Consider the following 12,894-nt stretch of genomic DNA (forward strand, 5'->3'; position numbering starts at 1 on the left):
AATCTAACAGGGCATTGGCCCTTATTCAGGTCTATTGCCATATCCATAGAATCATGTTAGATAAAATATCAATTTATTTACAAATAGCAAAACATGGCAGCACCATTGTCTATCCTAGGACACTTGTCTCTAAAAAAAAAAAAAAAAAAAAATCATTGAACAATAGCATACCACATAAGAAACCACTCTTAACATTCTCATATAGACCAATTGCCAGCCCTCCTTCTGCCCAGCCTAAATCTATCCCCAGGACAAAGCCTTACAGCAGCACAAAACAGATTCCAATCCAGAAATGTTATATAGGGCCACCAAATAACAAGAGGAAATGAGCTGTTTTCTCTGGGCACCTTTTACGCACTGTTTAGTGTTAGAGCCAAAAACTGATCTTGGCTCTCTCTCTTCCTTCTGTTTTTTACAGATTGAGCCTCTTATACTGTTTTTCAACCAGTTCCTTCCTGATAGGCGGACATGGTGGGTTAAGATATTTCTCACTGATGAAGAAAGTTGATATGCTTTTAAAGGTTTCCCAAAACTCATCTGATAGCATTTTCCCTAGAGCCTCTTTCCATCTACTTCTCTGCCTTTTTGGGATAACATCATTTTGTAATATATGTTTTTTACAGTTCAATTTATCTGGAAGTAGTCTATGTGAAGGTTACTAATAATTACATTCCCTGATCTTATCCAGGGTCTTAAGCCCACTTTTTCCAACCAGAGTTAAGGGATAGGTGAATATTGCCAAACGTTCCTGAGAAGCTGGCAGTGTCTCTTTTCCTAATTTCAAGTTCAGGATTACACATCAATGTCTATAAATGAAAAAATAGGTTCCATTCATCATTCGAGAAACTGGGCTAAATGATTTTTCAACATGCACAGTATTATGTTTAATATATCCATTTAAGAAACAGAAAAAAACTAAGATAGAATAAAAAGATTGGCCAAGATCATAGAGCCAATGCCTAATATAGCTACTGCAATTTGCTTCTGCGTATATTGTATTCCAAAATCCACCGTCTTAAAAATCCATGCCCCCCAATATTTTTCAACAAAACCCTATGCTGGAACTCCCAGATAGAAGCTATTTGGAGATGTAAGTTCAGCTCACTTAACTGTTTGTAGAGTGAACAGAGGTTTTCCAGTGGAGGGAAATACTCATGTAACATAGAGAGATACTAACGAGGGACGTTCACACTCTTGGATATATAGATTTACCCCAACACTCTAAATCAAGTTACAATTAAAAATATGGTACCCTGTCTCATTAGTTGTTTATATAAGTAGATTCATGTCTATAGCGGGAATTGTTACCTATTACATACTTATAATGGGAATTATTTGAGAAATTTTATTTCTTTTTTTTTTTTTTTTTTTTTTTTTTTTTTGAGACGGAGTCTCGCTCTGTCACCCAGACTGGAGTGCAGTGGTGCGATCTCGGCTCACTGCAAGCTCCGCCTCCCGGGTTCACGCCATTCTCCTGCCTCAGCCTCCCGAGTAGCTGGGACTACAGGCACCCGCCACCGTGCCTGGCTAATTTTTAGTATTTTTAGTAGAGACGGGGTTTCACCGTGGTCTCGATCTCCTGACCTCGTGATCCGCCAGCCTCGGCCTCCCAAAGGGGAAATTTTATTTCTAAGACAATTTTTAGAAAAAAAAGCCTTTGATTAGCATTTTTCAGAGGGATTTAGAAAAATATTATTGTTCCAGGTGTCCTGCTACACCACACGCTTCTTTACCCAAAGTGGAGAGCTGCTCCTTTGAAAATATGTCCACCAAATAGCTCTGATTGCTGTTGCTATCTCAACCACAAACTCGTAATTGTGATTACCAAAAATCCTAAATATTGAAAAATCACAGAATATGGGAACAGAAAGACCAGTTAGGAATCTTTTGTTCCAAATTGCTCATTTTCAGATGTGAAACCTGAGGTTCACAAGGAGAAAAAACTTTCTCAAGTTTACATAGCAAGTAAATAAGGGTGAGGACTGACTGGTCAAATATGACTCATGCTCCAGTTTCCTTTCAACTCTCTTCCATCAGTTATTGACAAAAGATGGCTGGTGATTGTTCCTACATTCGTTTTCTGGCTATGGGTTGTTTATAGAGTGTTCTGTTGATAAAGGGCTGATGAAAAGGAGGACTTCAGAAACTGCTCTTGGTCTTTGGCATCATTTTATTGATGCCTTAATTCCCCATTATCTTTGATAAGTCCCTAAATCTTGCATGCCAACACAAACACAGATAAGAAATCAAGTTACATTATTCCAATTTATTGCACAAATACAGGTAATTGAGAATACATAAGGAGGTCACAAGCACACTAATAATTAATGATACAATATTGCATTGTGGGATAGAGTAGTTATGGAGCAAGAAATTAAGGCTGGATGAAAAGGTGTTCATTCAGTGGTGTTCATGGAGAAGATGACCTTGAAGTTGAAATTTAGAAAGACAATTTGGGGCAGTGATAGCGTGAAGAGAACCCCAGCATTGTGCTCTGTGTCTGCCCGAGGTGGGCATACCATAAAAGGCAGGTGGGGTGGGGCAACTCTCAGAACGATCTTGAGAAAAAATTTATAAATTGTGTGTTGTGTATAAGAAATATGTAGTCAATGATGAAAATATAAACTGAGTGAAATAAAAGAGATCATATATTATACAACTGTAAAGATAGATTGGATCAACTCCTAGAGGTCCTGGTAAACCAGGTTTAAGAGTCTGTATGTGAACATCCATGCCATGGAAGTGATGTGATTAATACCTACAGATGATCAAGAGTAGAGATGCAGCTTAGCATGATACACGGTGAAAGCGTAGGGTTTTTTATTCTGCCGTCAAATTTGGAGAAACAAAATTTTATTTTAGAAAAATGAGAAGGGGAAATCCTCAGGCCCTACAATTAAATAAAGCGTACCAAGTCACTTAATTATTTGTTGTGTGATTGTCGTAATCACTTTCATAATCTAGGGAAATTAACATCTACCTGTCACCTTTTAATCTTGGCATCCTCAATACATAAAATGTAACTAATTATTTCATTAATTGTGACTAATACTCTCAGACTGATTTTTTTCAGTCATTCTATAGGACTCTTAGGCTAAAAACATAAACTATCTTTTCCTTCTTTTATAAAAGGAATTTTTTCTTAGCTTACTTTTCTTCAATACCTTCTATTCATAATCAACTATCTTATTTCTCACATATGCTCCCATTCTCTTTCTCTAAAGGTCTTTGCAAATGTTTTATTCATTTACTCATCACAATACTCATGTGTGGAATTTCTCAGCACCTTTTGCATTCATTCACTATTGCTGTTTTCTCTGCCCTATATTCATGCCTTAGGTGGAGTTGCTTATCACTGTGGACTTTTCTCTTGCCCAAGCCTACAGATACTGTCTCTGATGGATACTTATTTTCTCTTTATCTGATCTTTCTCTATTTTGGGCTACCTGCTCTCTACTGTTTCACAATGCATGTTGATGACTAATTATTGTATCTTCTAGTCTAGATTTTATCCTTAGTTTTTCCCTCCAATTATAGGCATGTGAAGTTTAGCTTAGCTTCACTTCTATCTCAAAATAATTCTCTTAGAGTGTTAACTTGCTTCATTTAATAATGATTTCTCTTATAATGACACTAAACCTGTATCAAATTTTATCTTTACAGAACTCTGTATTGGATGTCATCAGGCCCTCTATGGCTGCATTTCCCTTTGTTTTCCCAAAATGAAAGTCCAAAAATGAGCTTAATTTAGGTCTATTTGTACTCTTCCTCCACTTTTCAGATTTCTGACTTTTTATCTTTTTTTTTTTTTTGAGATGGAGTCTCCCATTGTCACCAAGGCTGGAGTGCACTGGTGCGATCTCAGCTCACTGCAACCTCCGCCTCCCGAGTTCAAGCAATTCTCCTGCCTCAGCCTCCCAAGTAGCTGGGACTACAGGTGCCTGCCACCATACCCAGCTAATTTTTTCTTGTATTTTTAGTAGAGACAGGGTTTCACTATGTTGGCCAGGCTGGTCTCAAACTACTGACCTCGTGATCTGCCCACCTCGGCCTCCCAAAGTGCTGGGATTACAGGCGTGAGCCTCCGCGCCCGGCCCTTTTTATCATTTTTTCAACATAACCAGTGTTCTCCTCTCATCTTAGACTCAAACACTTAATGTATTAGTCAACCGGTTGCTTATCTAACTTTATTCTTTAATTTGTTAACAAAATCTACCAGTTATTCTTTTTCTACGTGTTTTAGATATAACCATTATTTCCATTTCCACTCACTTTATTTCAGCTCAGGTCTTAATTTAGTCTTCTTTTTTCACAAATGTTTCACTAAACATTTGTGAAATGTTAATCTCTCAACTTATAATTTCCCTGTTTTTACCTATCTACCTCCCCAGACAACGGGTAACTTAATAAAATTCCCCACTTCCTACTTGTCAATCTGCAAATAATATCATATCAGTGAATATGCTGATGATTCAGGCAATTATACAGATCTTTATAAAACTTCATGTCTTTGCAAAAATGTATTATTGACTGGTGGTAAAATATTTGCATAGAAAGTTATATATAGTGTAAGTAATACATATGTGTGTGTGACTGTGTGGGTATGGGTGGATGGTACAAATCATGCCCAACTGTAACTATTAGGAATGCTAAAAAAAAAAAAAACCCTAAGAACCAAATACTATCAAACTTTCAAAGTTTAACTCAACTTTCAGCCAGCCTTCTTGTTTTCTGTATTTGCACAGTTATAATCAAACAGTTAAATCTTGCTTACTACATGTTGACTTTCCAGCAGAGATGTGTGTGAAGTCATAATATAAAACAAGAAAAATAGGAGTCTATCATATCTACAAATGGAAGAAGAATATTAAGGTGAACAGAAGCAACAAAAACAAAATATTTTCATCTGGCGAATAAATCTAATGTAAAATCAGCAGGCTGTGGAGAGAATAGAATTTTTTCCAGTAGCCCCTTAGCAAGACCTTGGCCTTCTGGATCCTTGGCTGTGAATCAGAGTGTTCTGGACATGTGATTCTTATAAATCAATGGGAGGAGACATTTCCCCTCGGTCTTCCAACTCACTGTAAATAGCTGAATATATGTTTAATTCTTCATAAACACGATCATCTGGAACCTGATAAGGGAAAAATCATTTCATATCAATCACCACGAATTTCCCATCCCTAGAAGTCTCGCTCAAGAGACTTACCTCATCTACTTTTGTCTTTCTGGCTCTCACGCTCTCTGTCACTAAACTGATTATTTCTTTCATTTCCAGAAAACCAAATCAGACTGGCTGGCCAAGTGGGCCCAAAAGAAATCATGTCAGTCAATGACAAGTTGGGGAGGTTATTCCTTAGTATATCTGCTATCTTATTTATCCATCTTTGGAAGAGAGTGATTTTTTTTTTTTTTTTTCTTTTGAGACAGGGTCTCACTATGTCACCCAGGCTGGAGTGCAGTGGCCACAATCTCGGCTCACTGCAACTTCCACCTCCCGGGTTCAAGCAATTCTCCTGCCTCAGCCTCCTAAGTAGCTGAAATTACAGGTATGCACCCCCATGCCCCACTAAGTTTTATATTTTTAGTAAGGACGGAGTTTCACCACATTGGCCAGGCTAGTCTCCAACTCCTGACCTCAAATTATTCTCTGGCTTTGGTCTCCCAAGGTGCTGGGAAGTCTGGCTCTGTCACCCATGCTGGAGTGCAGCAGCATGATCTAGGCTCACTGCAACCTCCACCTCTTGGGCTCAAGCGATTCTCCTGCCTCAGCCTCCCAAGTATCTGGAACCTCAGGTGCCTGCCACCATGCTGGGCTAATGTTTCCTTTTCTGTTTTTGTTGTTGTTGTTTTGTTTTGTTATATTTTTTAGTAGAGATTTGGTTTTGCCATTTGGCCAGGCTGGTTTCGAACTCCTGACTTCAAGTGATCCGCCTTCCTCGGCCTCACAAAGTGCTGGGATTACAGGCGTGAGCCACTGTGCCCAGCCTGGAGGAGAGTGATTTTAAAAGGTGGCTAGACTTGAATGCCTCAGGAAAGTGGACAGATGGAGAGAGTATGTTTCTTCCATCAGACATGGGCAAGTACATGAGCACAAGGTGCTGGTGGTTCTCATCAAAGGTGTAATGGACGGGTGAGGCAAGTGGAAACATTTGGTAGTCATGAATCAGAAAGGAAAGAAAACTGAGGTTTTAGAGCAAGTTGGAAAGGAAAAGTCAAGAAACAAAGGAATAAAACAGAAACAGGAATAGGCGGCTACTTCTGGGGCAGAAAACAAGGCCAGATACCTGGGTGGTTTCCTCACAAGCCTTCTGCACATTCATCTGTCATGCTCCACACACTTTAAGGCATTTTCTAACATTATACAGATCCTATTATTCCAACCCTCATCCAGAGGGATATATTATGAAATGTGTGCTACTTATGGGTATAAAATGTGATTTAAAATGTGAGATTTGGAAACCAAAGTAATAAAACTTGGAGAAACTATTTTCTGGAAGAAATGTTTCAGAAAACCCAAGCCATATTTTTAAGGAATAAAGCTCCAATTCATTAACCTGTCATTCAAGATTTTATATCAGGCTTCTATCTACCTTGTTTCCTTTGAGTTCTTCCCCAGCTCCATAGATTGTGAGTGACACAGCACTACCAAGTCCCAGAATGGTGAGAAACAGCATCATCACTACAATTTCCTATTGAACAGCAACAAACGACAAACAAAAAGAGTCACATGGTATGCGCCCCAAAAGTTTATTTTCGTATAGCATCTCCTGTTTTCATCTCCCTACCATCTGACCAGTCCTTCTAAAGTGACACATACACACACACACACACACACGCACACACAAACACAGGCACAGAAAAACCCAGAGATCGTCACTTGCAGTAGATAACTTTAACCCCGACGAATTTGCCTGGGTTGAGGGGAGTGGGCAGCCAGCATCTCCCTGGACTGTGTGAACTTACAGAACACTATACTATGTAATAGAAGTTACAGAAAAGGATGGTGTTCATGGAACAGGAGAAGAGGGCTTCTTACTTACATTAGGACCCAGAATCTTAGTCTTCCCACACAAAAAAAATACATACAGTGGAAAAGGAAGCCATAAAGCACTTGGTCTCAAAAAATTTCTGGCAACTGTGGATATGGATATAAGCCAAGCTCTTCTTCAGGTTGATGATCAGGATGGTAATTCCCATTCCCCCAGCTATGCTGCTGGCAGTGTTTGCTCCCAGGCTTCCTCTCACCTGATAATAATGAAGAACACTCAGACCTGGGCCTGCACTTGCTGGCACATTCAATAAAACTATCTTCATTTCAGGGCTGGATGCATCCAGTAAATTCCACATTGCTTCCAAATTTTGGTTAAAAAGGGAAACCCTCAAATTGTCCGCATTGTTTAATGAGCATATATTACTCTCTCGCTGGACTGCCTTCAGGAACCACATGAACACGTACAGTCTTTCCTCAAATATTCTCCTTAATTGAAAACTAATTATTTATTTGATCATGTGAATATGCCTACAAGGACAATGCCAGTGTGAGTACACTTTTTTTAGAACAAGCATCAAGGTAAACATAAACTTCATTGTATGTTAAATGGTACAATTTATGTTTCTAATGATTATATCCAACTTCTGTTGCAAAAAGCCTTAGGACACAAAATAGATTGAAACAAAATCATATATCCACATTCACAAGTAATATAGGAGACAAAGATGTGTTTCCCTTAAGACTCTTAAAACTCCGTTCTTCTTGCCTCACCCGTGAGGCAAGTGGAAACATTCGGTAGTCATGAATGAGAAAGGAAAGATTCTTCTTATCTTTTCAAGGATGGACAAAGACAGAAACGGGCAACTCACCAGATATGTTGCATTTCTCCTTTCAGATATAATTGACAAAATTCCAGAAATAGAAAACTGTTCAAAAAGGAGGAAAAAAAAGCGACAATGAGTTTCTTGTTTTCAGTGTGTCCTTTTTAACCCCATCTTCCAAACATAGGTAAAATTTGGGGTACTCGATAAAGTTACTTATTAATGTCACCTGTGAGCCCAATATTTCCTTATTCTTATTTTCTATAGAGTGCTTCTCAGAATTAAATGTGTATACGAATAAGGCTGGGTGTGGTGGCTCATGTCTGTAATCCCAGCACTTTGGGAAGCCGAGGCGGGGGAATCACCTGAGGTCAGGAGTTCAAGACCAGCCTGACCAAAACGGTGAAACCCTGTCTCTACTAAAAATACAAAAATTAGCCATCCATGGTGGCGTGTGCCTGTAGTCCCAGCTACTACGGAGGCTGAGACAGGAGAATCACTTGAACCCGGGAGGCAGAGGTTGCAGTGAGCCAAGATCATGCCATTGCACTCCAGCCTGGGCGACAAGAGTGAGACTCCATCTAAAAAAAAAAAAAAAAAAAAAAAAAGTGTATATGAATCATGTGAGGGTCTTGCTAAAATGCAGATCCTTATTCATTAGTCCTGGGTGGAGCCTGAAATTCTTCATTTACATGAGGCTTCCAGGAGATGCTAACCCTGACAATGCAGGGGTTACTCTTGGAGTAGCAACGTCCAGCAACAACAGGGGCATGAATCTATTAGACCACCACTCATTCTATTGCAATTGTCTATTTATATGTGCATCTTCCATCAGCTCCTTTAGGCAAGAAACATGTGTTCGTGGCATGCGTATTTCCAGAGTCTGACATACATCATGTGAATATAGAGTAATTATGAAAATGTACATGATGATATTTTTACCAAACATTTATATATTTGATATAAATATAAGTCAATAGCACAAATTCAAAGCAATCTCCTAAAGACTCAGATTGTGAGTTTGATGGGTTGAGAGACACCTAATAAGCTGTGTTTGAAATAAAAAGATAGTAGAGACAAGTTTCAGTTATAACAGAGGTACAGGTTCAAGAAGAGTCCTGAACAAGTCATCTGAGCACTAAGGATTTAGCAGAATACAAAGTGAATGTGACATAGTTTAGAATTAAAATATATTCTTGTGAATGAAGTATCGATATAAAGAAAAAATATTAATAATCTCAAAATAACTGTGCAGCGAAGGAAGACAAACAGTAAAGAGAACATACTTATATAAAGCTCTAAAAGATGCAAGTTAATTTATATTCACAGAAAGCAGATCAATGGTTTCTTGGGGATGAGAGGACAAGGAGTGGAGGGAGGAAGAAAGAGTTACAAAGATACACAGGGAAGCTTTTGGAAATGATGGATACATACATTGTATTAATGTGGTGATGTTTTCATGTGTGTCTATGTGTGTCAAGGTTAGCAAATTGTACACCTGAAATACTTGCAATTTATTATATGTCAATTAGACCTTTAAAAAGTTATATACCTTATTATCTCACTCATCCACCTATTTTTCCAGATAGAACAGTGAGTAAAATAGATACCAGGAAAAAATACCTAAAAGAGTTTCTAGGGCATAGAAGGTCACCATATGCCCATTGATCTTAATTTTTCTCACCCCAGCAATCTCTTTCCTCATTTTTCATGAAGATAACTTTATTTTCTATTATTATTATTCTTATTATTTTGAGACAGAGTTTCGCTCTTATCGCCCAGGCTGGAGTGCAATGGCACAATCTCAGCTCACTGCAGCCTCTGCCTCCCAGGTTCAAACAAGCCTCCTGCCTCAGCCTCTTAAGTAGCTGGGATTACAGGCATGCAGTATCACACTCAGCTAATTTTTTATATTTAGTAGAGACGAGGTTTCACCATGTTGGTCAGGCTGGTCTCGAACTCCTGGCCTCAGGTGATCCACCTGCCTCAGCCTCCCAAAGTGCTGGGATTACAGGTGTGAGCCACCATGCCCAGCCTCTGTTGTTATTTTTAGTTGACAGACAAAGTTGTATGTATTTATCATATAACTTTATTGATGAATAGTGCTAGAGGTATGTTCTTGGAGTTGGATTCTGAAAGTTTAGATTCAATTACTATTAGTCAAGTGTCCCTTAGGCAAGTCATTTAACTTGAATTAGATTCAGGTTTCTCTTGGGATAAAACTGTGGGCTAAATGTTTAACCCACCGTTAATTGTAAAAAGAATCTTTTGTTGTTGTTAATGAGCATATCTGTGTTAAGAATTATAAATATCATCTTAATACTAGAAATAAACAACTGGTTAGATCTGAGCAAGAGAAAAACCTATGTTTAGTGTTATTTCAGAAACAATTATAGATATATACTCACAAATATGGCTCCCCAGAATGGATAACCTGCTTTAAATGATGAAAAAATGTCTCCCTCAATGTGTGAAATATCAAGTACAGAGCAGACAACTGTTCCAAAACAAAGGCATATCATAGCAGTCAGAATTTGTGTTACCTATAGAAAAACACATGAATTTCATGAAAATCAAAAAAATTTTCCCAAGATTGTATCATTTTTTAATAGTAGAAGCCAAATATGAGAAACTGCTTTAGTGTCCTAGACTGTTCTGAGAAATGATCCACACGTAAGATTTTCCAGGACACCCTGGCCACTATAAGAATTGATACAAGCACTACCTAATGCATGGATGGCCAATACTTTTCTCCATGAGCCTTTATGTACGTAGTCATGTTGAACATCAGTAATTGTTCTTTACCTCTAAGTAAAGATAAAGATTATGAATCCTTCACTCCTGTTGGCCATTCTTGTCCTAGCAATTTAAAGTCTTTATGAGGAAATGCTTCGCTCTTCCCAAAAGGACCCAGTTAGTGTCAACTCTTTATCTACCATGTTTTTTAGAGGACCTGCCACCTCTCATGAATCCAAGTGGGAAAACAGTTGATGCAACTCAATATTCTTTTCTAGACCCAACCCTTACTCTAGTCAAAGTTGGAAGAGGCTCACTCACCCCCAGGAACTCCTGCTCTTTTTTCAAAACTGTCAGCCATGTATGCTGTGGTGGGGATGAGGCCGACTTCAACAGTCTGCCTGAAGATACTTCCTGGGGAGATATTTCCAAGACTTCAAATGCAGGCACGCTGTGAAATTTAAAAGCAATTCGGTCATGAGAACATTCTGTAACTCCCTGTGCAACATTCTCGACAGACAGAAAGGGGAGTTTTGTTTATTTTTTCAAAGCCATCCTGTAATTCAAATCTTCATTGTAATCACTAAGAAACTAAAGCTCAGAGCATCCAAGTAACTGACCAAGAACACCTGAACACTATCCAAGTGATTAAATGGGACAAAATGGAACAAAATCCATGCCAAATTTTCCTCTTCTTAATCCAGTGTTACTTTCAAGTTCTTTCTCATTCATCTATGTTGACAAGTAAAACTGAAAATAAACACATTTACCTATGCATCTCACAATCCTTTTAACATAGAAATGTATCTGAATATATTTTGTCAATAACAAACCCCAACTTCATGTGCACAGAATACAATGAAGGAATGGCTTTGAATAGCTAGATGGGACTCTATTACTATTTTCATCTTCAGAGAAGCATCCCACAGCTTATGGATTATAAAGACCAATCAAGAAGCAGGTTATTTTATAAAGTATTTATAAAAGCATGTGTGAAGGATATGTGTCCCTCAGCACATGTCAGACCCAGAAGCAAGAGATCTGCATACACAGTATGAACTCTCCTGTCTCATACCCAGAAAATGAGCTTCTAATGTGAGAAAATCTATTTCCAGTTTACAAGCTGAGTAAAAATGTTCCTCTCCAGGAAGAGAGAACCACTTGGAAAGTACGGCAAGTAGCTGCCTCATACCCAATATATTAATTAAACTAGATGGATCCATGCCTAAATCAATAAAGTTTCATCTCCTAAGCACTGTGACTATGACTTCCCCTGCCACTAAGTGACTGAGAGTAGAAAAAAATAATACCTTGTACCTACCTGGAAGGCTCTTGTGGGAGAGCAAGATTTGCTCTCCTATTACTTTCCGTGTCCATTTTTTCATTAACTGAGCTATCCAGGAGTAAAGAATATTATTATATTGAGACTTGGTGGATTTCCTCTTACTGCATGCTCTGAATAGGCAGTTGAAATGGGTTACCTCATGACATTGATGATTATCTTTATACGTAAGTCATTTGCCAGACAGATAAGTTTCTTGGCTGATTAAGATCAACAGGCTTTTACTTGTGATGAATAGAAAAATTGAGAAGTCTACTAAAGACTAATATGAAATAAGAAAATTTGAGACTCCTGGAGCATAATTTTGCCTGAGACTAGCAGGATTTACAGAACCTGAAAATGAGACATTTTAGTAGGAGTTGAGAAGGTGAGAAAGAACTGCAGAAAAGAAAGAGATGTGCCCTTCTTCTGGAATTTTCCCCACTTGTGTCCCAATTCAGCCATTTCTATGGCAGAAGTTATCCAATTGCACCTTTGAGAAGCTTGTCTTCCTTGTTAAAGGCATTCTTGGTTTCACACATAGACCCAAAACTGAAGTGCTGTTGTACGTGAGTGAGTGTGTGTTAGTCTCTAAATCTCCAGATCCATCTCTGACTTTAATATCTATCATCTTTCTCTCTCTTTCCGTCTTTTGGAAACTGTTTACATGATTCGCTGCAGCAGATGGTCTTGGAAATACAACAGGCTGCAGGCTGCATTCTAACTGCTGTGAACCATACCTGATAGTGTGTAAAAGCTAAGAAGACTCCGTTGTCTGCTAAATTATCAGACTGATGGTGTTTAGATTTTTACAATGGCAAGAATGGGATAGTGAAAACACTGAGAGGCATGAACTTTATAACAAATCCCATGAGCTAATCTAAACAGCATTGGACTAAGTAGTATGCCTAAGTTAGAATTAGGGCTAAACCATGTGAACATTGAAATACCATAACTAGCTAGACCATAGCAAAATCAGTACAGATAAGATTCAGAGAAGGTTTTAATCTCTTTTATTTCAG

General features: G+C 38.3%; 1 protein-coding gene across 1 annotated transcript; it reads right to left on the minus strand.

Annotated features, from left to right (window-relative positions):
• Positions 1–2,283: 2,283 nt before the first annotated feature.
• Positions 2,284–11,928, minus strand: MS4A2 (membrane spanning 4-domains A2). The gene is made up of 7 exons (XM_054440393.2): positions 11,873–11,928; positions 10,873–11,002; positions 10,224–10,358; positions 7,864–7,920; positions 7,090–7,248; positions 6,594–6,692; positions 2,284–5,134 (listed from the first exon to the last, which is right to left on the minus strand). Exons 1-7 carry the CDS (start codon positions 11,926–11,928, stop codon positions 5,036–5,038), a joined length of 735 nt encoding a protein of 244 aa, XP_054296368.2. The 3' UTR covers positions 2,284–5,035.
• Positions 11,929–12,894: the final 966 nt, after the last annotated feature.

This window comes from Pongo pygmaeus, chromosome 9, assembly GCF_028885625.2.
Source record: "Pongo pygmaeus isolate AG05252 chromosome 9, NHGRI_mPonPyg2-v2.0_pri, whole genome shotgun sequence".
NCBI lineage: Eukaryota > Metazoa > Chordata > Mammalia > Primates > Hominidae > Pongo > Pongo pygmaeus.